This window comes from Colletotrichum spaethianum (assembly GCF_022836535.1).
Source record: "Colletotrichum spaethianum MAFF 239500 DNA, contig27, whole genome shotgun sequence".
NCBI lineage: Eukaryota > Fungi > Ascomycota > Sordariomycetes > Glomerellales > Glomerellaceae > Colletotrichum > Colletotrichum spaethianum.
Genome location: NW_026054797.1, coordinates 292,385 through 314,535, shown reverse-complemented (window position 1 = coordinate 314,535; position 22,151 = coordinate 292,385). Strand labels below are relative to the sequence as shown.

At 52.3% G+C, this 22,151-nt stretch overlaps 1 protein-coding gene across 1 annotated transcript; it reads left to right on the top strand.

Annotated features, from left to right (window-relative positions):
* Window position 1: 1 nt before the first annotated feature.
* On the top strand, window positions 2-734 carry ColSpa_09237 (uncharacterized protein; the record flags this gene model as incomplete). Its single annotated transcript, XM_049275449.1, has 2 exons — window positions 2-680; window positions 718-734. The coding sequence occupies 2 exons, from the start codon at window positions 2-4 to the stop codon at window positions 732-734; spliced, it is 696 nt and encodes a 231-aa protein (XP_049131406.1).
* Window positions 735-22,151: the final 21,417 nt, after the last annotated feature.

Sequence of the window (22,151 nt, the reverse complement as noted above, 5' to 3'; positions counted from 1 at the left end):
TATGCCCCGCCAATATGACAAGAATATGACTACTGCCAAAAAGGCCGCCGAAGTGGTATTTGCCGCCCAGCAACGGGCTAGCCACTTTGATCGGGCTGGCAAGCAGATATCTGCTATATCTATCCGCAAGGTTGCCCGGCAGTATGGCGTATCTAATACGTCTATTCACCGGCATCTCCAGGCCCTTCGGGCTAGCCATAACCTCCAGGCAAGCCCACCAGCTACCCTTGGCCGGCCCCGGGCATTAACGGACGCCAAAGACGCGGCTCTTACGGCCTTCGTCATATGGCTTGCCGAAGCTGGCTTCCCGGCCTTGCCGATACAGGTCGAGGAAACGGCCAACTACCTCCGTGACCTCCAGGGTATCCGCCCCGTCTCGGAGCACTTTGTCCACACCTGGCTCGCCGACCACCCAGAGCTTCAAAAGAAGTCCACCATTAAGCCGGTTGAGCTATACCGGAAGGGAGCAGAGCTAGATCCGGCCCCAATAAAGGACTTCTTTGCCCAGTACCGGGCAATCGTACAGGAGTATGACCTTAGCCCTTCTGATATCTGGAACGCCAATGAGTCCAGGTGCTGGATCGGCTGCCTTAGTAGCCGGATACACGTGATACTGCTTCAGCAGCCACCAAAATATAACTGCCTGCCAGAGGTTATTGATCCTACAAATCAAGAGTCATGTACGCTTATTGGATATAGTAATACTACTAGCAACAGTATACCAGGATATCTGATCTTTAAAACGTAGCCAGTTACTGCTTAGGCAGATTATCAGGTCCAAGAAGGCATCCGCTTTACGTATTCGTCAACTGGCTTTTCAAACCAAGAGGTTATAATAGACTATATACAGTACTTTAATACTAAGTTATACACAAAATCAGCAAAGTATCACCATATAGGCTACTCACTTAGAGACTATTTTAGCGTTAACGCATACAGCTATTATAACTATAACCTATATCTACCCAATAGGGAGCTAAGCAGAGTACACCAACAATACCATAACTATCAAGATACTATCAAGAAGTCAAAGCAGCCATATCATCTACTTCTATTAAATAAGTTTACTGGCCACATTAGTATAAAGCTTATAAAATATTGCATCAACTTTAATATTATCCTAGGTTTTTTTCCGCCTCATATAACGCACTTCCTTTAGCCAATAGATATTAAGGTCTTCCAGCCATTCAAGAGTACCCAACAAAAGGTACTTCATAACCATATACGAGATAACAACCTTACATTTATAAGGGGCAACTTTGTTGCTGCCCTTGCTAATATAACTAATACTGCCTTCACGGCTACAAATATCATAAGAGGGTTCAAAAAATCAGGTATTTGGCCTATTAAAGACGATATTATATTAGCCCAGTTAGTGAAGAGGATACAGCAAAGCAAGGCTAATATACTATCCCACCTTATATGTTTTTTGCCACATAATAATTACTTTAACAAAACTATACTTACTACTAACTATATAAAAGAGAAATATAACAGCCCATAGAGCACCCCTTCAAAAAAGGGATTCAAGGTAATTAAAAAAGTAATTAATAAGGGAGCTCTTAGCTATAAATACTAACAAAGTTATATTAAAGACTATAACAAAAAGCTAACAACATAGCAACAAAGAAGCCAGGCCTAGCAAGCCATCAAGCCAAGCCACTTATTTATATCAAATGTCACTTTTGATGATATAAAAGAGGCACATAAGAAGCAAGTAACTAAGGCTATATAAGCAGAGTAATAGCAGCAGTAAGCAGCAGTTAAGAGGATAGCTTACAGCCAAGAAAAAGAGGTCTGCTAATAATATAGTGCTTTAAAGTATCAGATAGTGGATAGGCAAATGAGGCAACTAACCTTTAAATAATAGCTATACTATACTAAAGAAGTTAATACTTATATTCCGTTTAATACCTCAGATCCTTGTTAGCATAATAAGCCAAAGGAAAAATTCACTATTAACGTCAACCTTACCCCTTTACTACAGTATATACTCAATCAATTCAAGTATATAACAAGGCCCCTTAGTCAAGGCAATATTAACCAAGCATTAGCTAATGCTACTATAGAGGCAGCTAAGCTAGACTTTAATCCTGAGATATTTGTAGATATAGATAATCCTATTGATAAAGACGTTAATAAGGCTATATTTAGCAAAGAATTAGTTAGTACAGCTAGGGATGAAGATGATGACCTTGAAATAGCATTAGTGCCATTACTACCAGCAACACTAACGCTAACAACAACATCACAAGCATTATCACAATATAAGTCATAATACTATATAATCAAAGATAGTATAAATACCTAGCAAAGTAAGGGCATAATAGAGGATAACCCACTTACTTCCCTATTAACGCAGGTTAAAAAGAAACAATAATATATAGTTAATAATAATACTAGTAATAGTACTATTATAGTAGTAGTTTAAATTTTTAATTATTATGTAAAAAGGGAAAAAAAAGTACCTTCTTAAAGCCCTAGATTAGGGCTATTAATTAATACTACTCTTATTATTGCAAAACGTTGTAGTTACTATGACCTTTTGAATTAAAAAGTAGAGGTTTTTGTGTATAATAGGCAAAAGTGATGCTATTCGTGATGCGAGGTATAACCCCCCTTTTGCTGCTGTAACCCCCCTTTTTTCGCCCCTTACGTGAGTAAGGGGTTTTTAGCGCAGCAGCCTGATGACTAAAACCCCTGGGTACTACGCGTTTTGAAACAGAATTATTGGAGTTTATCAGCAATGGTGTGAAAGCCTAGCTTGCAGTCAGGCTTTTGTACACGTGTAGCTGCATTAAGCTTTTGTGTAAGGTTTCTAAAAGACATGGACTAAAGCTGTTAATGAACCTTAGTATTAGGTTCAATAAATCAAAGCCATTACCAGCACGTTAGTCATACTATCATTCAGTGTGACTCAAGCTGCAAGGTTTTCACGACCTTAGTAGTAGTTTAAATGAACTGTACTAGACCGCTTGTAGGGGCTAGAATAACAACTTACACTAAATTCGGGATCGAATCTTTACTCAAGGTGCCATAAAATTTGGCTGCGGGTAAACGAATCGGCTGATGTTGCAATCGTCCTGCGGAAGAGCCATCGTGCAAAGAGTACTGCAGATTGACTGTTCGTGTTGAAAGCGCGATGATCAGTGTTGATGAGTTGCCTCAGTTCAATCTAGAAGGAAGGCTCATGGTTGACTGATCCTCCCAGTTCTCACAGTTCTAATGCTGTCTTGTGTACGGATTCCACCACCCGCACCTACCAAGAGTGTGTCCATGCCATTGACCAAAGAAACCTATTGAGGCCTTTGATGAGGACGAAGATTCAGAAGACCAATGAATCGATATTGATGTAATCGACAGCACTCAACATGAGTGAAGCTGTTGGGGTTCCACACATGATAGGTATTTGTCCATTCAAGCTCTTTCACTGAAAGCTATACAAAATAGGTTTAATGTTAGTTGGGACTTGGTTTGCTTCATTACGAAAATTCGATGGACAACTTGGTACATAGAGCAGATAACTAGCCCGCTCTACGTGTTTGACTTTTATACCTGACTCGTTACAGTCTCGATAGAACAATGCACCAAACCAAATTAAGCGACGTTACATCCACAACTTGTTTGGGATTTCTCGTTGATTCAGGCAGCCAACTGAAGAAAAAACGTGGCCCTCGGCGACGTAATTAACAGTCGAGTTCAAGTCGAATCGAGATACATCAACGGCTATCTATGAGTGCGGCATATATCGTTAGCCTTTGCTTCATTTAATCAGATCTCTCACGCCGTCTTACGCTTTCCCACGCAAAAATCTGCCGCAGTCTTGGAATACGCTGTCTTTAGTGACTCCATGGTCATTGCCTGCGACTTTCCCTCGTAAACAGTCATTGCCATGTCATCGTTGACATGCTAACTTCACTCACTATCGAACGCAACAGGCGGAAGTTTGAAGCTGTTAGCGCCGGTAGGCCTGCTCACTCTGTTCGATGGCGAGTACACTTGATCATTACGCCCTCGTTGTCAAGTCACAGCTTATGAGGTAGAAAAGAAGCGGGCTTTTGAGGAACGCTGAAGGATGAGCAGCGAAATGAGACCGTTCATCGCCCAGCTTCATTATAGTCGATCACAACGATCGGAAAAAGTGGCCAGAGTCCATCAACAGCCGCTCGGCAGACAAGGCATGCCGTCGTATGCTAGTGGACTGGAACATATGAGGGCTGTCTTGAAGCTCCGTTGTGTTCTAAGTCTGAATACTAATAAACATAAACTGTTGTAGAACATTTTGATGTTGGCTACTTCTCCACACTCGGACTTACCGCGCATGTAGTAAAGTCTATCGGTGACTGATGAGTTGCTTCTGTGCCGAAAGGCCAGGACTACTTGTGGTCTTGATAACCAATAGATATCCAAGATACCACTATTCTTCACGTCGCGGTGACTCTTCTACCAGACGTCCAAGACGAGCGCATCTTTGCGTTCGCAGAGCCGTGCGACTGGAACAGAGTGCTCTCTGTCTTTCGCAAGCAAAATCCTGACCATCGTCTCGCCAAGGATTTCGACAACAGCGTGGAACCGCATACTATTAAGCCCAGAGAAAGAGCAGAGCGATGGCTGAAAATGATGGGTGTTCGAGGATAGACTTTTTTGGGCGACAGTCTTCTAAGAACACGGAACATTTACGCCGAATTATAGCCTAATGTGGTTTTCAAAGGATGTGAGCATGTTCTCAGTCGTGGAATTGCCTCAGGTAGTCTACAATAGTACAAGACTTGGCCGCAATTGGCCCCGACGCTGCTCTCACAATGTCCACCTAACGGAGGGTGACACAACTCCACGTCGCGTTCTGCTCTAGGTATATATCATCTTCACGTAGCCTGAAAGTCTAGGCTTGCCCATTTCAGATACTCAAACAAAACTTAGGCAGCTTCACGAGCCGAAAACTTGCGGCTATGTGAATCGATCTCATGGGGAATAGATGTCAGCTTTTGGCGCCTGGTTGTGTGTGCATGTGGCTGAACCACCGCTTCGCGCAAGAACCTAATTCTGTTCAATACAATAGACTGAGATTGGGCCACAGAAATGGTTTATAAGGGAATGCAGTCTTTGTGACGTAGATGCCTAGCCCAGGCAGGCGAGAACATTTGCCGAAAGGAAGACACGGTTTAGTATCTACAACGACACTGTTGAGACAACCACGGGCTGAATCGACTGCTTGATAGGCTTAGGCGGTAATTACACAATCATGACAGTAACCACTTCTCCCGCTTGGCATCCGACCCGGGTCCGAGCCCGATGCGCCCCACTCACCGGGCCGGCAACCTAGATGAAGAGACGTCAAAAGACCATGAGAAGAAACCGCATGTATTTCAACGTTGGGATTGCGATCGCTCACCATTTATTATCTGCGGAATGCAAGTTTCTGGTGGAAAAAACCAACTTTTTTTTTTTTTTTTTTCATTTTCTAAGTCAACTACCAATGCAGCCTCAGTACTCCAATATCCCTACTCCGCCTACTCCAACTTCACTTCGCCCAGTATCCCTCCACCTTGGGAAAGTCCACTTTAATCAAAGAGACCTGCCGGGAAGACACCGGCTGCTGAAAGCTAATGGGTCACTCGTCTCGAGACGCATGCCAGAAGGAGTAACCGCCCAGGGACAGCACCCAACCTCGAGTGCAGCCGAAGTTAAGCCTTGGGCTGCATGGATATGCAACATCTGCAGCACATCAAGATCCAGGTCCCAAAGGTGTGAATGGCGGACAACCACCGAGACATCCCCAGAATCAACACAATCTCTTCAATATTTTTTCAGACGGCTCACAGCGGCTGTCGCGTTCATTCCGAGGACGGTCGGCTCGTCCGACTCCCGGAACCATTTTACCCCACGTCCACGGACTAAAAAAAAAATCAAAACAGTGACAGCCCCCCAAAAAGTCCCTAAGCAACGGCATGTGATTTCTAATCAACCCCTCCATTTTTTACCCCTCCATCGTCGGTCCTCCCGCGAAACCGCGCGACGACAGACGCAAAGGAGGGCCTACCCGCGCAAAAAAAATAAAAAATCGCAAAAAGGTCACAGAGGGGAAAATCTCCAATCCCACCCTAACCGCAAACGAACCACATCCCGCGCGCCCTTCGCATCAGTGCAATTACATACCTTATCCTCCCTCTCTCCTCCCCCTTATCCGCCCGTCGCATTCTAGAACTCTTTTCAAGGAAACGTCCAATCCCCATTCCCCTCTTTCATATGTTGACGTGATCAAAACTTCACCAGGCGGAGCCCCTTCATTGGATAGACCGAACCCAAACCCCCCGCCGCCGCCGCCGTCGTCGCCGGGCTGAGCCGCAAACTTGTCTCTACCACCTTACCACTTTAACTACCATACAAGGGCTTCCCATTCGACTGCCCAGCTATTGCGCAATCGCCAGGCGTTGAAGAAGTCCCACGCGACAGCAAACCCGTAACCGCCCACCTGTTCGCCCTGTTTCCCTTGCATCGTGAGCCAAGGCCCCTGCTCTGACGTCTTGTCACATTCTTTCCCCCCTCCAAAAAGGGCGCCCCTCACGAGCCATAGAGGTTGTCGCCACAGCTGGAAGTCGGATGTGCTGAGGGCATCGTCGACTCAACTCTCGCCGGCCAAATCGGTCTGATAACAGTCCTCACCACACTGCCTCGTCGTTGTGTCAAAGTTTCTTTGAGTCTTCTTCCAGCACGCTTACTTCATTACTCCGTCATCGTCGAAACGCCGATCACCGGCAAAAACCGGCCGTAGCCGCAGTCGCGACCACACCCCGCTTAACAACATCAGAGTAACCGCATCGCCAATCATGGGTCTACTGCAAGTCGCCGAGCGTACTCTTTTGATGTTGTATAGCCTGAGCAGTGTCCTAACAACTTTCGTAGAGCTCTTGGAACCGCTTTGGACTGGCCTGATGCGAAGCAGCGCGCCGGACAGGTTCGGGAGTGGGGTATTAAGGTTTGCGGCCCTTCCAGCGTTCACACTCTGATTTAGACTTGGCCGGCTTAATAAGGAGTGTCATGTGCTGACGCCGCCCTGTAGCAACTTCTAGAGATATGGAACAAGGCAAAGAGCAAGGAGCGCGATGCCATGCTCTGGGGAGACGAGGTACGTGGGATGTCTAAAGGCCCACGAGTCATGATATTCGCCAACTTATGATCTCATGAGCTGTACCTTACATGAGCTCTCGTTTTGACCAATGTCGCTTAGGTTGAATACTTGGTGGTGACCTACTCAAAGGACGAGCCCAAAGTCCGCCTCTCACTCAGACAGGCCGAGATTCTTACAGCACTCGCCGAGAGCCCCGATCTTGCAAAGGAAGGAGGCTGCGTACCGGACTTGCAAGATGTTGCTAGAGACAAATCGTGCGTACCTTTCCCATCCTAACCTCTCGTTCCACCTGTACGCTCGCACGTGTGCTTCGTAAGGTAGGGGAGCGCTAAAGGACTGCTTGACTGACCAGGCCAGAACGGTGACCCTCCCTGTCTTCCACCCGGAATTCGGCCGCTTCATGCTCGAGGCGACTCCCGGCAAACCCTGGGGCATCGGCTTCAAGGAGCTCCTCGACGTCGAGCCCGACATGAAGCTCCGCCGCAAGATCGCAAAGGACCACATGCACTCCGACGAGTACCCCATCACCCTCACCACATTCCCGCGCATCGGCTGCCCGGGAGACTTCACGGAGCCCTACTACCCGCCTTCCGGGCCCAAGCTCCGCTCCCAGTTCGTCCCGGACGAGATCGCGAACCCGCACATCCGGTTCCCGACCCTCGCCGCCAACATCCGCTGGCGCAGGGGCCGCAAGGTCCAGGTCAACGTGCCCGTCTTCCACGACAAGAACACGCCGAACCCCTGGAAGGACCCGACGGTCAACTACGACCTGCACAAGTGGCCCGAGGACGAGGATGTCCGCACGGGGGGTGCCGCGCCCGACAACTTCATCCACATGGACGCCATGGCCTTCGGCATGGGCAGCTGCTGCCTCCAGATCACGTTCCAGGCCAAGAACATCACCGAGGGCCGCAAGATGTACGACCAGCTTAGCCCGCTTGGCCCCATCATGCTCGCCCTGACGGCCGCCACGCCCGTGTACAAGGGCTTTCTCGCCAACACCGACGTGCGGTGGAACCAGATCAGCCGGGCTGTGGACTGCAGAACGCCAGAGGAGCTCGGAGAGAAGGTGAGATGACGAAGAGACGGGTTTACTATGGTATCGCGAGAGCCAGATTGACTGACCAAACATCAGCCCCTGAAGAACGACCGCTGGCGGATACCCAAGTCCCGCTACGCCTCCAACTCGACCTACATCTCTACTGACCCGCGCCTGCGCCCCGAGTACTTGTACCCGGACCTCGTCATCGACGAGGACATCAAGGCCAAGCTCATGGAGGGCGGCATGGATGACCGCCTCGCCACCCACTTTGCCCACCTCTTCATCCGCGACCCCATCGTCGTCTTCGAGGAGGACCTCCAGGAGCTCGACCTCTCCAAGACGGATCACTTTGAGAACCTGCAGTCCACCAACTGGCAGCACATGCGCTTCAAGCCCCCGCCGGCCGACAACAGCATCGGCTGGCGCGTCGAGTTCCGCCCCATGGAGATCCAGCTGACCGACTTCGAGAACGCCGCCTTCTCCGTCTTCATGGTCCTCGTCACGCGCGCAATCCTGTCGTTTGATCTCAACTTCTACATCCCCATCACAAAGGTCGACGAGAACATGGAGCGCGCGCACGCCGTCGACGCCGTCCTCAAGGAGAAGTTCTTCTTCCGCAAGAACCCCTTCTCCAGCCGCCACCGCAACCTGGGCGACGATTCGAGGCCCGGTTCGCGGCCCGGGTCGGCGGTCCCGAGCCGGCCGCCGACGCCGGTCCTGCCCGTCGAGGACGAGTACGCCGAGATGACGGTTAACGACATCATCAACGGTAGCTCCGACGGGGAGTTCCCCGGCCTGATCCCACTGGTGGAGAGCTACCTCGACGGCGTCAACGTCGACGTCCAAACCCGCTGCGAGCTGGACACGTACCTGCGGCTCATCAGCCAGCGCGCGAGTGGCAAGCTGGACACAGCCGCCCGCTGGCTGCGGAATCTCATCGACGTGCACCCGGCATACAAGCACGACAGCGTCGTCGGGGAGGATGTCCAGAAGGACATCATTGCGGCGGTGATTGCCATTGGAGAGCGGGAGACGGCGGGCCAGGGCTTTGCGGGGCTGGACATCCACGGCCTCCCGAAGCTGCTCGGAAACTTCCGGCGCGGCTGCGGAGGCTCGGAATAGCCTTGCAGACTCGTACGGAAAGAGTGTTGCGAACCAGGCTGGAAGCCCCTTGGTTTAGGGAAGGGAGGCATGTACTTCGTACAGCCAGCCACATGTTGCATCCGGCGCCAAGGGCAGACTTTTCTAGGTAATGATCATAGACTCAAATGCATATCGAAATAGCGTTGCGAATTCCTCAACGGACGCCTCTGACGATGCGTGAGAGACGTGGTGGTATCAGCCGCAGACCATAAATTCTCTGCAACAGGAAGCCAGGGCGTGTGAACATCACGTCGAGCCAGGACTATGGCTGGCTGCAGCTGTGCCTCGATAGGCGGCCATACACCAGCCTGACACAAAATCAGTTGCTCCCGAGCATCCACGATCTTGGATGGATATTCAGGCCAGGTCTTCCAAGATCTCGCGAGATGACGTTTGCTTGCGCAACTTGGCCCCAAACGCTGGATTCGCAGAGCCGCTGAAGAATGGGAGGCCGGGGCGCTTTACGCCTCTCCTGGCAAACCGGATTCTGGCTTCCCGCTGGAGTCGGTACTTTACGCGCATGGCAAAGATCCGGCCAACTGGAACCGGCCGTAAGTCGAGATGGATAAAATGTAATGCCCCATGGTTATGAAGTTTCCCGTTTCCGGTTTCTAGGAAAAGGCTTGACCCGAAAAGCTGGTACTCAAGGTGTGTGTGTGGGGAGGCGTGTCGTGCCATGGCTTGCCCTGTTAGCAGCTCGAACGCCAGACCCGAAAAAGAAATCGACACGGGGTTCGTGTGATGTTTTCCCACAAAGGCGGGAGGCTAGGCGCTTGCTGCTAGACCGTCTGGTCGTGTCTTGGATCTCCTCGACAGCCGCACACCCCAAACTAGCTCGATCCTGTGGCGAGAATAGTTGCACCAGTAGCTCGGTTAAGTCTTACGAAGTTTTGACACGACGACATGCTCTGGCGAGCTGGGTCTGCTCCATGGCAGGCAAGCACGGCACCATAGTGTCGACAGTCCCACGCCGGTGTGCTATGAGAGTGGGCGGCATCTCAGATCGCACGCTATCTGTGCTAGCAGATTAAGGTGATTTCACGCATGCATTCCTCTGCCGGCAAAGAGCCACGTTGCGGCGAAGTCAGACGGCCGTCTGTAGGTGGTTTGATGTACTCGGCCGTCAAGCCACGAAAAAAGTCGTACCATATCCAAACCTGGATTGTAAGACACCATGCAACACCCTTGTGATAATGTCTGCTTGCACAGCACATCCACTCGCAGCACGGCGTCCAGGAAGCTGAACCTTTCTAAAAGGGGCCGGGCAACGAGCTTCAAACCCAAGCCAAGCCACCAGCTGTCACCAAGAACCCTCACAAGGTGGTCGTGTGTAACTGCGCATCTCAGCTTGGCGGTTTGAGCGTGGCCAAGTGATGTGGCAAGACTAGCAGACCGCATCGTCTGGTGCTAGGGCCAAATATCAAATCTCGGGCTGCTGACAATCCGGAAAGGTCCGCTGTTGCCCTCAGGCCCTTCCTAGATCAAAGGATCTTCTAGACAAATGGGACCATGGCTGAACGGTGATGCATGGAAGTCAAGGCCAGAACTTGGAAGCCCACGCTTCCATCATCTCCCTGCGTTCTTCTGTCGATAGCTTCGCCGCCACGCGACATGGTGAGGCAAGGAGAAAACAGGCTGCCCGGTACGACCGTTCTTTGCTTTTGGAATGGGCGCTCCAGCTGCGTTCGGAAATGTCACATTCTTCTAGCATGTCGCGTGGAAGTCGTGTGGGCGGGCTGAAGCGGCTTCGAGATGGCAACCGGAAGCGGATCAGATCGCCACGAGACGCCATGGTTCGATTGCTGGACCACCATGACGTAGCTGGCTGGGCTGAACGTATAATGGGTGTCCGTACATAGCACGCTAATCGATGGGAAGCAGCTAGTCTCCCGCGGGCGGGATTGTCAGTAGTTTAGGACTGGTACAGCAACGCGGGGCGGTGTTAGGGCTGCTGGCTGATTGATGGTTCGTAGCATTAGCTGCTGGATTGACGCGTGCATTTATTTGACAGCCGGTGACATGGTCAAATAGCCGTAGGAAGTGGATGGTGAGCTTTGTGACGGGTTGCTAGAAGTTGGATGTGATCACGTCCATCATGGCCATTGGTGCACGATACGAGCACGATGCCCACTCAAGCTGTCAGATTCGATGAGTTTACTGCTGAGAGATTGGCGAGCCAGTTGGGCGGTAGCGCGACCAAAGACGGAACCCAGCGTACCCCCTTGCGCAGACACACGGGTGTCAGATCGTTTGATGAGATCCAACCAGATCCAGGCCCTGTGACCTCGTGGAATGCAGTAGGTAATGGGAAACCGGAGCAAATCTCGGGAGGGGGGAGGGGCAGGTGAGGGATCTCAACGACAAAGCATAGCGAAGCGGAGGGTGAAGCTAAACCAGATCGTACGATGTGGTCCATAAGGAAGCGTGAGAGTTTATGTGCCAAGGTGTGAGCATGGACAAATGGTGGTGCTGTCTATACAAGGCCAAAGCAGGTGGCGCCCAGGGTCTAGGCTGGACATCGTAAGCGCGCCTTTTCCCTTTCCCTCTGTCTCTGTCCCTCGTGGTCCGAGTCAGCGTGTTTGAATGAGAGCTGGGGCCCGCTTTCATTCCATTGTCTACTCTATGTCGTTGTATCCGTACCCAGCAGAGAGGAACGCTATACATGGCAAGAGACAAGGAATCCATGGCCACATGGTACTGGCAGCGGGAAGCGAGGATGGCAATGGGGGATAGATAGGGATAGGGGAAGATTTGTACCGTATGCTGCGTGGCGCCCCTACAGTGTTAATGTACTGCTGGATGGGTGAGCAGAGAAATGGGCCAAACCCAGCTGGAGGGATCTGAGCAGTGTAGGTAGCCTATCTGCTTTCAGGCTTAGAATCCACGTGGCTGGGAGAGGCACAGAGCTTTATGACAGAGCAAAGATCAACGGGCAACGGACGGTGTCTTGGTCGTTTGGCTTGGGCTAGACCGGGCTAGGCGGCGAACCGATTTCCTCAATAGCACTGGCTTCAGATAGGAAAGCGAAGCGAGAGGGTCTGGCCCTGGGAAGAGATTGAGACCAAGACTTTGTTATTGCTCTGGTGTTTTTCTCTGTGTCCGTCTGGTTCCCACCCGCCACCATTGAGATCGGCCGCATCATTTCGTTCGGGGTGAGTGCCTTGGGATCTCGACTGACCACAGCGCTCTGACGGGTCCGAAAGCCTCGGGTAGATAGAGGTATTGAGCGGAGCGGAGACGATGGAGTCAAGGAGAAACCGACAGACTAGATGACCCCCCCCCCCGGTGTCCTAAAGATTGCCATAATACAGAGTAGACGTGGAGGAGACGCTGGCATGGATGGGACGGGGACGAAAGCAGTGTTGACTGAACAGTCGGTCAGTTGGTTTGGGTTCTGAGATGCACTATGGAAAGATGTGAGCGTGAACCCAAAGATCGGGTCCATCATCTTGGGGAGGAGCTCCACCACCGCCGGAGCTGAGGGGCGATTCCTGCACATACCTTACTGTCGGTAAAGCAGACGATGGGAGAAGGAACATGCCGTCGCCGTTGGTCGGGAAGAGAAAGGCAGGCTGCCATCGCTAAGGTACGGGCAAGGTACCTCGACCTCTGCTTCGGGCCAAGAGTGGATACAGCTTGCCCCTTCCTCGTGGTCATCGGTTAGGAAACTGCTGCGCAAGAAGCCGTGATTGGCCACCAGCGACTCTCACCGAGGTGGAGAAATGTGCCTGATCTTGCATTGGAATGGAGCCTCGTAGATCGATACTTGTCCAATACATGACATGATGCCAACGATTGAGTGATATATTAGTACAAAGCCAGTGGTACATACCTAGTACGCTGCAGGCTCGTGTTTTCGCTAACGTCGTGGACGGAGAAAGACAAGGAGTTGGCGATGGGGCCGGCCAATCTGCAAAAGGCAGTTTATTCGTCAGGCTCCCTTCCAGAACGTGATCAGTTTCAGACCCTGCGATAGCAGCAATAGCGGTGACGTTGTCGTTGACCCTCTTGGATGGCTGCGGGTGGTGTAGGCGTAGATGCAATGACCGGCCCTCGGATCTGAGTCGACAGAGCTTACCCCACGATCAGGTACAGGATGCCCGAACAATCGACAAGCAAGCAGAAACGAACTGGGTGGCCGGAAGACATGTGCACGAGACACGCGGCAAAGCGGCACCAGATCATTAAAGCTTGCGCTTATGGTACTATGGTAGACGCAATGGGCAAGGTGGACCCTTCGAGCGAGAAGCGATACAAGAACCTAAAAGTAAGGCATGGAGATGATGAAGCCCGCTAAGCCGTTGGCGATGATGCGGGTTGAGGAATCACGCCATGCACGAGTCGCGAGATTTGGGGAATGGGACGAACATTTCCTAGTTGTGCATCTTCTGGAAGCGGAGGCGGAGAGGGAGGCCAGAAGGGCCAGGGAAAAGCCCGTCGGCTTTCCTTTGCCTCGTCCTGTTTCTTGTCTTGGCCGGTGTGTCCAGGACCGGGTTGGTGGGTGGTGGTGGTGTGTGGGTGAGTGAGTGAGCGAGTGAGAGTGAGGGTGAACAACCGAATTATGAGTGAGTGAGCTGTGAGTGGCTTGAGAGGACCCACCCCCGTTTTTCCCGCTCAAAGTGAATCGCAATCAAATCGACGCAAATCTGCGATCGCATCCGGGGAGCCGCCGGGGTCCGGTGTGGATCCGCCGATACTCAGTTGGGTAATGACCTCCAGGGAAGCCCCGGCGTAGCTTCTCCTCTCTTCTTTCCACACCAAACTCCCAATCTCGGGGCGCAAGTACCGCCACGTACCGCCCGCGTGTGTGGCTTCCCACTCCCACACCCCCCGTCCGAGGTCACATTGTGGGACGGCACACCACGTTCGAACAGAGTTCCCAGCCAGCCCACCCAAAATAGCGCCGGGAATTTTCAGAGAGCTTCCGCGATGCGATCGAGCTGCCAACCCTGTACATGATCTGATTTTTGGGGCCCTAGTTGCCTTGTACCTGCTCGCTCGAAAATATTTTCATTTCGTCTGGTCCGAGTGCTTCTCTAGTGCAGAGGAAAAGAGAGCGTGCACGCTGGCACACGCTGGCGTCCACTCCAGTTTACAATGCCCCAAAAAAGCCATCCGAAATGCATTATTCGGACCTATCGAATATCCGTTTCCTTGGACTCCCCCGTCGGCAGTGACACACACCCAAAGTTTTGGGCCGGCGCCGGCGCCGGCCCTTCCACAAGGTTTCCACCCAGGGATGCTGCGATACCACCTCGGGTTTCCACCAGATGCGTCTTCAGCGATCAAAAGTCTGGGCCATAAAGCCATGTTCGCTATTGAGCAGGGACGTTCGAGTTATCAGTCTGGGCGTCTAAGACTTATATCGCCCAGATGACGGAAAGCGATACACAGGCAGGCTCGGCTGTGCGGCTAGCGGGCGATGGAAATAGACCGGCATGTCACAGAAAGATGGAGGGAGGCGTAACCGAGCTAAGCGACACAATGCGAGCGAGAGCTCGGTCTGTCTTGCCCGCGCTTGCTTGCCTTTCACAAGACCCAACATGCATTGAGAGGCAAGTCGTGCTTGTACAGATACTAGGGAGCCCCTTCCGAGAAGTCATCGCGGCTACGAGAAGGGACCGATCTAGGAAAAGTGACTCGCGGCAAACAAGGCAGCAAGAGTCAGACCATGGGAGACGTGCACTGGGAACGCCCTTTTGCCATGCGCACCGGTCAATCAAGGTTCGGCCAAAACTGTCAGCCAGCACCTGCACTCCACTCCAGCCCCTGGCAGATGGACTCAGATCCAGCACAGCAATACCGCCGACCTCTCAAGAGTCGTTGAGCCTAGTTCTGTCTCATGCGATCTCGTGCTCGAGCAGAACGGAGCCAATACCGCCATCCAACAACATCTCATGTAGCTGCTGACTCCGTCTTCATCACTGCCACTTTCCAAGGGACCCCAAGTGCCTGAGGAGGCATGTTCAGGCTTCACCAAAAAGGAGACACGACCAGTCTGGTCCTGTCTCGTCTCGCTGCCATGCCACCATGTTTCTGTCTCTCAGCTCCGCCCATGCGACGCGGTACCATCCTGAACGAACCTTCGACGCCGAATCAAACCAAGCAATGACACAGGCGCCGTCGGGTTAACCGCTCTCATTCCACTCTCTTCACCGCGACCGAAAGCGTTGCGTTTCCTCGTCACCTGCCGCACCCCCTAGAATCCGTTCATGTCCACTTTTCCAAGCGAGATGGCGAGATGCCTATTCGACTCTGCCCTGGGTTGCCAAACTCAAAATGAACAATTCCTCCAGAGATCGGCCGAGATGAGGAGCACGTCCCCAACCTTGCCAATACATAGAACCCGCACAACACGGCCCTTTCGTACCCTGAAATGACTCGCGCGCCCGCTCGGCGGTCTAGGGCAGCGCCGACGCGGCTATCAGACTTTGACCACTGCAAAGACTCTTACCCAATTTCATTTCGATCCTCCTTCGGCATCTCATATGGGATCGATCAAGTCTCGTTCCCGGACAAGCGCCCCCCGCCCAAGCGAGATTCACTTGAGACCAGCTCTTCGAGACTTTTTCTTCCCATGCTAAAAACCTTCAGCAAAGACTCTCGCGTTGTCCAGGCAAACACGATGTCAGGCGCCAACCTTCCATCACCGCACTGCTTCCTTAAACGGGCCATCTCCCTCTCTGGAATGCCCCAGCGGAGAATCTCCTCCCATGGCACTTACTTTGGGGCTGCCACGAGGTTTCCATGATGAGCTGGACCCTGGTCATAGCCCACTTGGCCCTGGTCTCGATCCTCGCGGACATGCGTCTTTCTCAACATCATAATTATACTCCCCAGACATGTTCACGACCCTTGTTTATTGTTCCTACCTGCGAGGCTCTCTATCGGTCAAGCTTTAAGACTTCAGATTCACATTTCCTGTCCTCCCCCTCCGGGCCTGGATCCAGGCGACCCTGATGCCATCGCTTGTCCCTTGGCTCCCGCGAAAGCTTGCACACCGCGGAACAAGGATCTTGGATGGATGCAAATCCCCTTGCTTTCAGCTCTTGACTCTGATGCCACTGTATAGCCCTACACTCTGCCAAACAATGCACAGTGACAACAGCCATGCACAATTAGTGTCACCATGGTGGACTTGTTGCTAAGTCTCCCTTATTTGATGAATTAGGAGTCGGTCAAGCCAAGGCACGGAAGGCCGCTTTGCCTGCCCACATGAACGAGCGCTAGGATTGGAGGCGGGGCAAGACTATTGAAGGGCGACGAAACAACATTCAATTCCACGCCATGCGCCGTTTATCAATGTGGCATGCCTGGTGGCCTGCGGCGGAAGAGTTCATCCTAAAGCCGTGGCGCATGGGCGAGACGCAGCAAAAAGACGCCACATGTACGCCGCCATTCCTCTTCCAACCCAGGCCACCCGGCCCGGGGCCGGTATGCTGCTAGCATTGTGCATGCCGTGCACACCGAGGCTCTCGTATGCCATGCAGCCTTCGTCTCGGAACGAGACAAGCAGAACCTGCGACGTCCCGGGAGAATGTGCACTCGGTGCATATGGCATTCTTCCTGTTTCGACGCGTCTTTCAACTCTCTAATGCTCGAGATTCCAACGACATTCACCAAAGTTTCACCAGCTACACCTTGAAATTTCGTAGCAATCCATGTGCCGACAGGTCCCAAGCAGGCATAGCATAGTATATCTCCCTACTGAAAAGTCAAACCCGCTCCATCAAGACCGGGAATGTGACTCGCATCCACGCCTCGTGGAAAATACAATCAAAGTCCGAATCTGTCCGAAACAACAGAGCCCTCACTTTGGCCCTTGGAACATTCCACCCTACTGGCAACCAAACGCAGAAACGCAGTCTCTCGAAGCTACGAAACGAGGAGGAACCCCTGGAGTATTATTGAGATGGAATTGTTGCTCCAGCGCGTCCAACCGCAGGAGACGAGGAGTGGTACGTATACGCCTCGAATAGTTCTTTCCAATCAACATTCCTCTTTCGCCCTGCTGTGATGCCACATGGGCCGCATCTCGAACCCTGTTCTCACACTCGGTCCCTCCCACAGCAGCAAAAACCTACACTACGTCTCGACATCCTCTTGGCTCGTGGCTGCCAGACTTAACGCGCCGAGGCTCTTTTTCCCAATTCCCAAAAGGTATGGGACCGCTTAGTAGAGAGGTACGGGCATGGGTCATGGGTGACAGTGCGGCCGGGAAAGCAACCCCACAGGCCCTGTTCCCCCGGCCTGTCAAACATCCCTCATCCATCCTTTTTTTTTCCTATCCGACATGATCGTAGCTCAATTGCAGGCCAGGGAGCCACGACGAACATGGTTGATGAATTTCGTGGTCCAGAAAAATAAAATGGAAAGAATGGTACCTCATCTATACCCCCTTGGATGGGAGTGGCACGCGCCAAGCCCTGACGACATACGCCCTGAGGCGGAGGGGTACTCTTACTCTCGGAGAGTAAGCCAAGGAAAGACATCTGATCGTCCCTTTCGTTGTCAACTCTCATGCTGCTGGCCCCATCTGAGACGAGACCAGCCACAGCCACGGCGCGCGGTTGGTCATCTTACGTTCTTCTTCAGAGGGGAGGAGAATGAAATAGAATGACAAGGGGCGCTAGAAGCCGCAGAGAAAAACGCCCTCCCCCCCAAAACTCTTTGACCTAAAAGCGGAACCAACTCCCCGGGGAGAGGAGAAAGGGGGGCAGGGAGATCGAGACAGGAAAGCAAATCGTCAACCAGCACGGGAAGATGCGAGGAGAGGATATTTGGGTGGGCCTAACGAAACATGAACACATCAGCAAATGCGACGACTCGCATGCCACAAACCCCAAAAGCACTCTGCGCCATCGCGTTGTTGGGAAGGGGAGGGGGGGAACCGATGCGTGTTCCAGATGGTCCGTAAACCACCCATTCGACTGAGAGCGTTTCTTCCCATCGGTAGCTTTCTCTGCCCACCGGCCGGCCTACCCTCCTTTTTCTGCTACCGCACGCCCTCTTGCCGTGTGGCACGTCGGCAGAGATGCACACACCCCCTTCCGTTCACCCTCACCCACCTCGGTTGCGCTCTCCAGGAACAACAACCCAACCAGAGGATCGAACACAACAATATCGGGGAAGACATGTTACAAGAAACACAGAAAAAGAAGAGTTGCCGGTCGTGCAACGACGCACGGCACGCACAACGCCAACCCGCTACCCGTCCAACGCACAGCACGCTGTAAGCTACGGCCGATGCGTCGAAGCTGCCGCGTCCCATTCCATTCTTGCTAAGAATCCTGTGTGATGCGACAATTGTAACGATGATGGGCGAGGGCTCGCCGAGAACCCTTGGAATCTCTTGTCGGGTATGATACGAGGTCACGAATGGGACAACGCTGAACGGTACGACGTCGCACGAACGCCGATATGAACAAGCAGACTACCCGTCTTTACGATCTAGGACCCTCCCTTCCCTGCCCGGAGTTTCCTTACCACATGTTGCATTATTCTTTTTGTAGTCCCGTACGTTGCGCATGCGGAATCGCGACGCACACACATACACACACATATGCAAGCACACACAAGCCCACTCACACGGCGTACGCACAAGAAACGGGTTCACTCACACATACATTGATTTTCGCAACCCCGGCCATTTACCATGTCTATATGCATACACTCCCCGTCATGTATGTCACACGATCGGTGTAGTGCGTGTGGCGACCTCAACACCTTGTCCGCCGTTGCCGATGCCGTCGCCTTTTGCCCTTGTCTCTGATGTTGGATCTCTGAATATCTGCGATAGGTCGGATTGTTTATCTAATTCCCCTCCGACGATCTTGTCTGATGAAATGACTCCTGAACCACCCACCATCCCTGCCTGACAAGCGCTGACCGATACTGACAGCCAATATGGGGAAGGGGGAGTGCAAGGCTCCGTCGTGTCAAATGAACCCTGGCCAGATGCCAAGTTCCCATCTGGATATGGAAATCAGATCGGGACAGAAACCATGACAAGTGACAAAAGTCCTGTCCTGCCAGCCCACACTACCCCTTCCGGCGCTGTACTGGACCTACCCTATAATCTGAAGGCTGAATGCAAGTATGTACCTACCGCGAGGATCGGTCTCCAACGACGAACCGCGCGCGCGTCTCCATTTTCCCAGCTCCATTCTCGCATACCCCCTTCCCCCGTCTACAAGGACCTTGCTGGCTGACAACAGCAAGCTCGAGCTACTCGCAACTAGAAACAGGGACATTCCCTCCTTGTCCCAATCCACCATGTCCTTTCACCGCGGTACGCTTTGAATCTTTGGCGAATGCACCGCGGTACTTCCCGCCGACAACAAGCGCAGCAGGTGTGAGAAGTACTACTCTAAATGGAGCTCAGGCCCTGCCCCGGACTGCGGGTCCATCGACCTTCCCGGTCAGCCCGGCACCTTTCGTCCCGACTTGTTGTTTTGACGGGCAGAGGGCGGGCAGAGATGGGACCCTGACGGGGAGCAAGAGTCAGGACCAAAACCTCCCACAGGGACGGGATTCTCCCTGACTTCGGCTTGGCCTGGTCTGATTTCTTCTACCCCCTCCCCCCCCCTCCCCCCCCGGCCAAGCCGCGTCCCGCTCGCCGACGGCAAGCATTGAGGTAGGCAGGTAGGTAGGTAGGTTTTTTGAAGAACCAGAGGAGGAGGCGGCTGCGGCAGCCATCGACGCTACGTTGCACTTGGCGCGCGATTTGCCCACCTGATGTGGAAACCCGGGGGGCCTTACGGGGACCCTGGATTTATTTTTATTTTTATTTTCCCAAGGGAAGGGAACATTGTTCGGGACAATACCAAAGAAAGAAGCCGCGGCAACTTGGGGGGTTTTCTTTATAGGGGTTTCTGAGGGGGGGGAGGCAACGACTAAAACACGATACGTCCAGAGCGCCGGGCCCCGCCAGCCGGGAACCGCCCCGACCGCCACGACAGTCGGATACGTGGCCCTGTTCAGGCGGCTGTGCGTCATGTCTCCTCACCGTTGGGCATGCTTTCGCTGTCCCATTGTCGTCCGTCCGTCCAGCTCACCGCCGTGCCCTCTGGTAACAGATGTCGGTAAGCCTGCGAGGGAGAGGTGGGGAGGGGGGCCTTGGTTGTCGATGGACGAGGACGACGATGACGGCGACGACCTGACGTTCAATTCTAGTCACTTCTCACATCAAGAAAAAAAAAACACCCCTTCACCCGAGATTCCCTCCCGCTCCCGCTTATCATACACTACAACGCACACAGACACTCGTAAACCCCCCCCCGGGGGCTCTCGCAGGAAACATGCCCGTACCCCCTTGACCGAAGAGCAGAAAAAAAGAATTTTGATAGAATATAACAAATAAAGCTCCAGAACGATCCCAACCACCCCTCCCCCCTTTTCTTCAAAGCCAAGTCAGCAGAGCAAATCTCATACATGACTGTCGCCGTTGGACCCCGATGAGATGCCACCCATCCGATGATTTAGTTTTTTACCGTCGGGCCATTTGGCATGTCCGAACATGAGCGGAAGCTACTGAAATGGTTGGCGGGGTGGTGTGAGGACGTTGGCTCGCTGAAGAAAGCTTCTCCCCCCCATGGCCATCGTATACTTTGCTGCAGTCCAGTATTAGAACGGCAGCGTACTGAAACAACAACAACCCCCATGCGACGTCTTCTAACTTCGTCAAAGGGTTATTAGCGCACGTCACTTGGATGATGCCCAGGCAATAGCAAGTCATGAAACCTCAAGTCTCGATTTGTTTCTCTCAAGCCTCTTAGGAATCCTGTCTGTTTCGGACCAGGACTACACACAATGAACCCCGCCTTTCCTCTCTGCCGAGTTTCCCTTTTCCCGCCGCCTCCTCCCGTGGTATCTCTCGCCCATCCGGCTACTTTTACAATTAAGGAGATCAGCTAAAACTGTTGGTGTGCGCCCCTGCACGGTTCCGTAGCCAGTATGGAGCCTCTCGCGTTCTCGCCCGCCAGTTCCCGTAGATAATTGTATAACGAAATATGCCGGAAGTAACAAGGCGAACGAAAGAAAATGAAAGGGGAAAAAAACAAAAAACTTTGTGGCCTTGCGCCAGTCGAAAGGTGTCGAATCTTTTCACAATGCGACACCGACATCGATGTCTACTTCCCGTCCCCAAAGGAACTTTGTTTGAAATGCTCCCCACCCTCCATCCCTTTTTTGTCTCCCTCGCCAGGGAAACCCTTCCTAGCACCACTCAAGGAAAACGTCAAGTAGGAAAATAAGTCGTTGTTACTTGCTTCGAAACGATCGATGTGCGGTCTGCGGTTGCTCGCTCAAAGGCACCTCTTTGTGGCGTCGGTTGATCTAATAAAAAAAAGCCGGATTTCCGCTTGCCTCAGAATGTCGAATGATTCAAAATAATAATAAACGAAAGTGTCGAGATCAAATGCAAAAAAACGCCGCCAGATGAATGCCCTGTCCCTTCGGTGCCTATCCGATGAATATGTGAAGAGCAAGATATATACAGTTGAAATGTTGAAGTCGACGCCGGGTATTGGAAGATAAAGGTTATAGCCAGCTGGTTGCTAATGTGTGGAGGTAAACGCAGTGTGGGTGTTGCTCGTCTGGTGGCGCGCCAGTCGATGGGTAGTAGTGAGGTATCTGGGGTTTGCGTGCGTGTGGTGAGAACCGATTCGGACGCAATGCAGTATCGGCCATGGTGATGTCCATAAAGCTAAAGCTTCCATCGGTATGTACTATTTGGGTTGTTGGAGTGTTCTTCAATAATCGGGGTCTTATTAGCTCCTCTCATCAGAGGGCTTGGGGCGAATTTGTCGTGCTTCGAGCTGACGCTTCCGCTCCAGC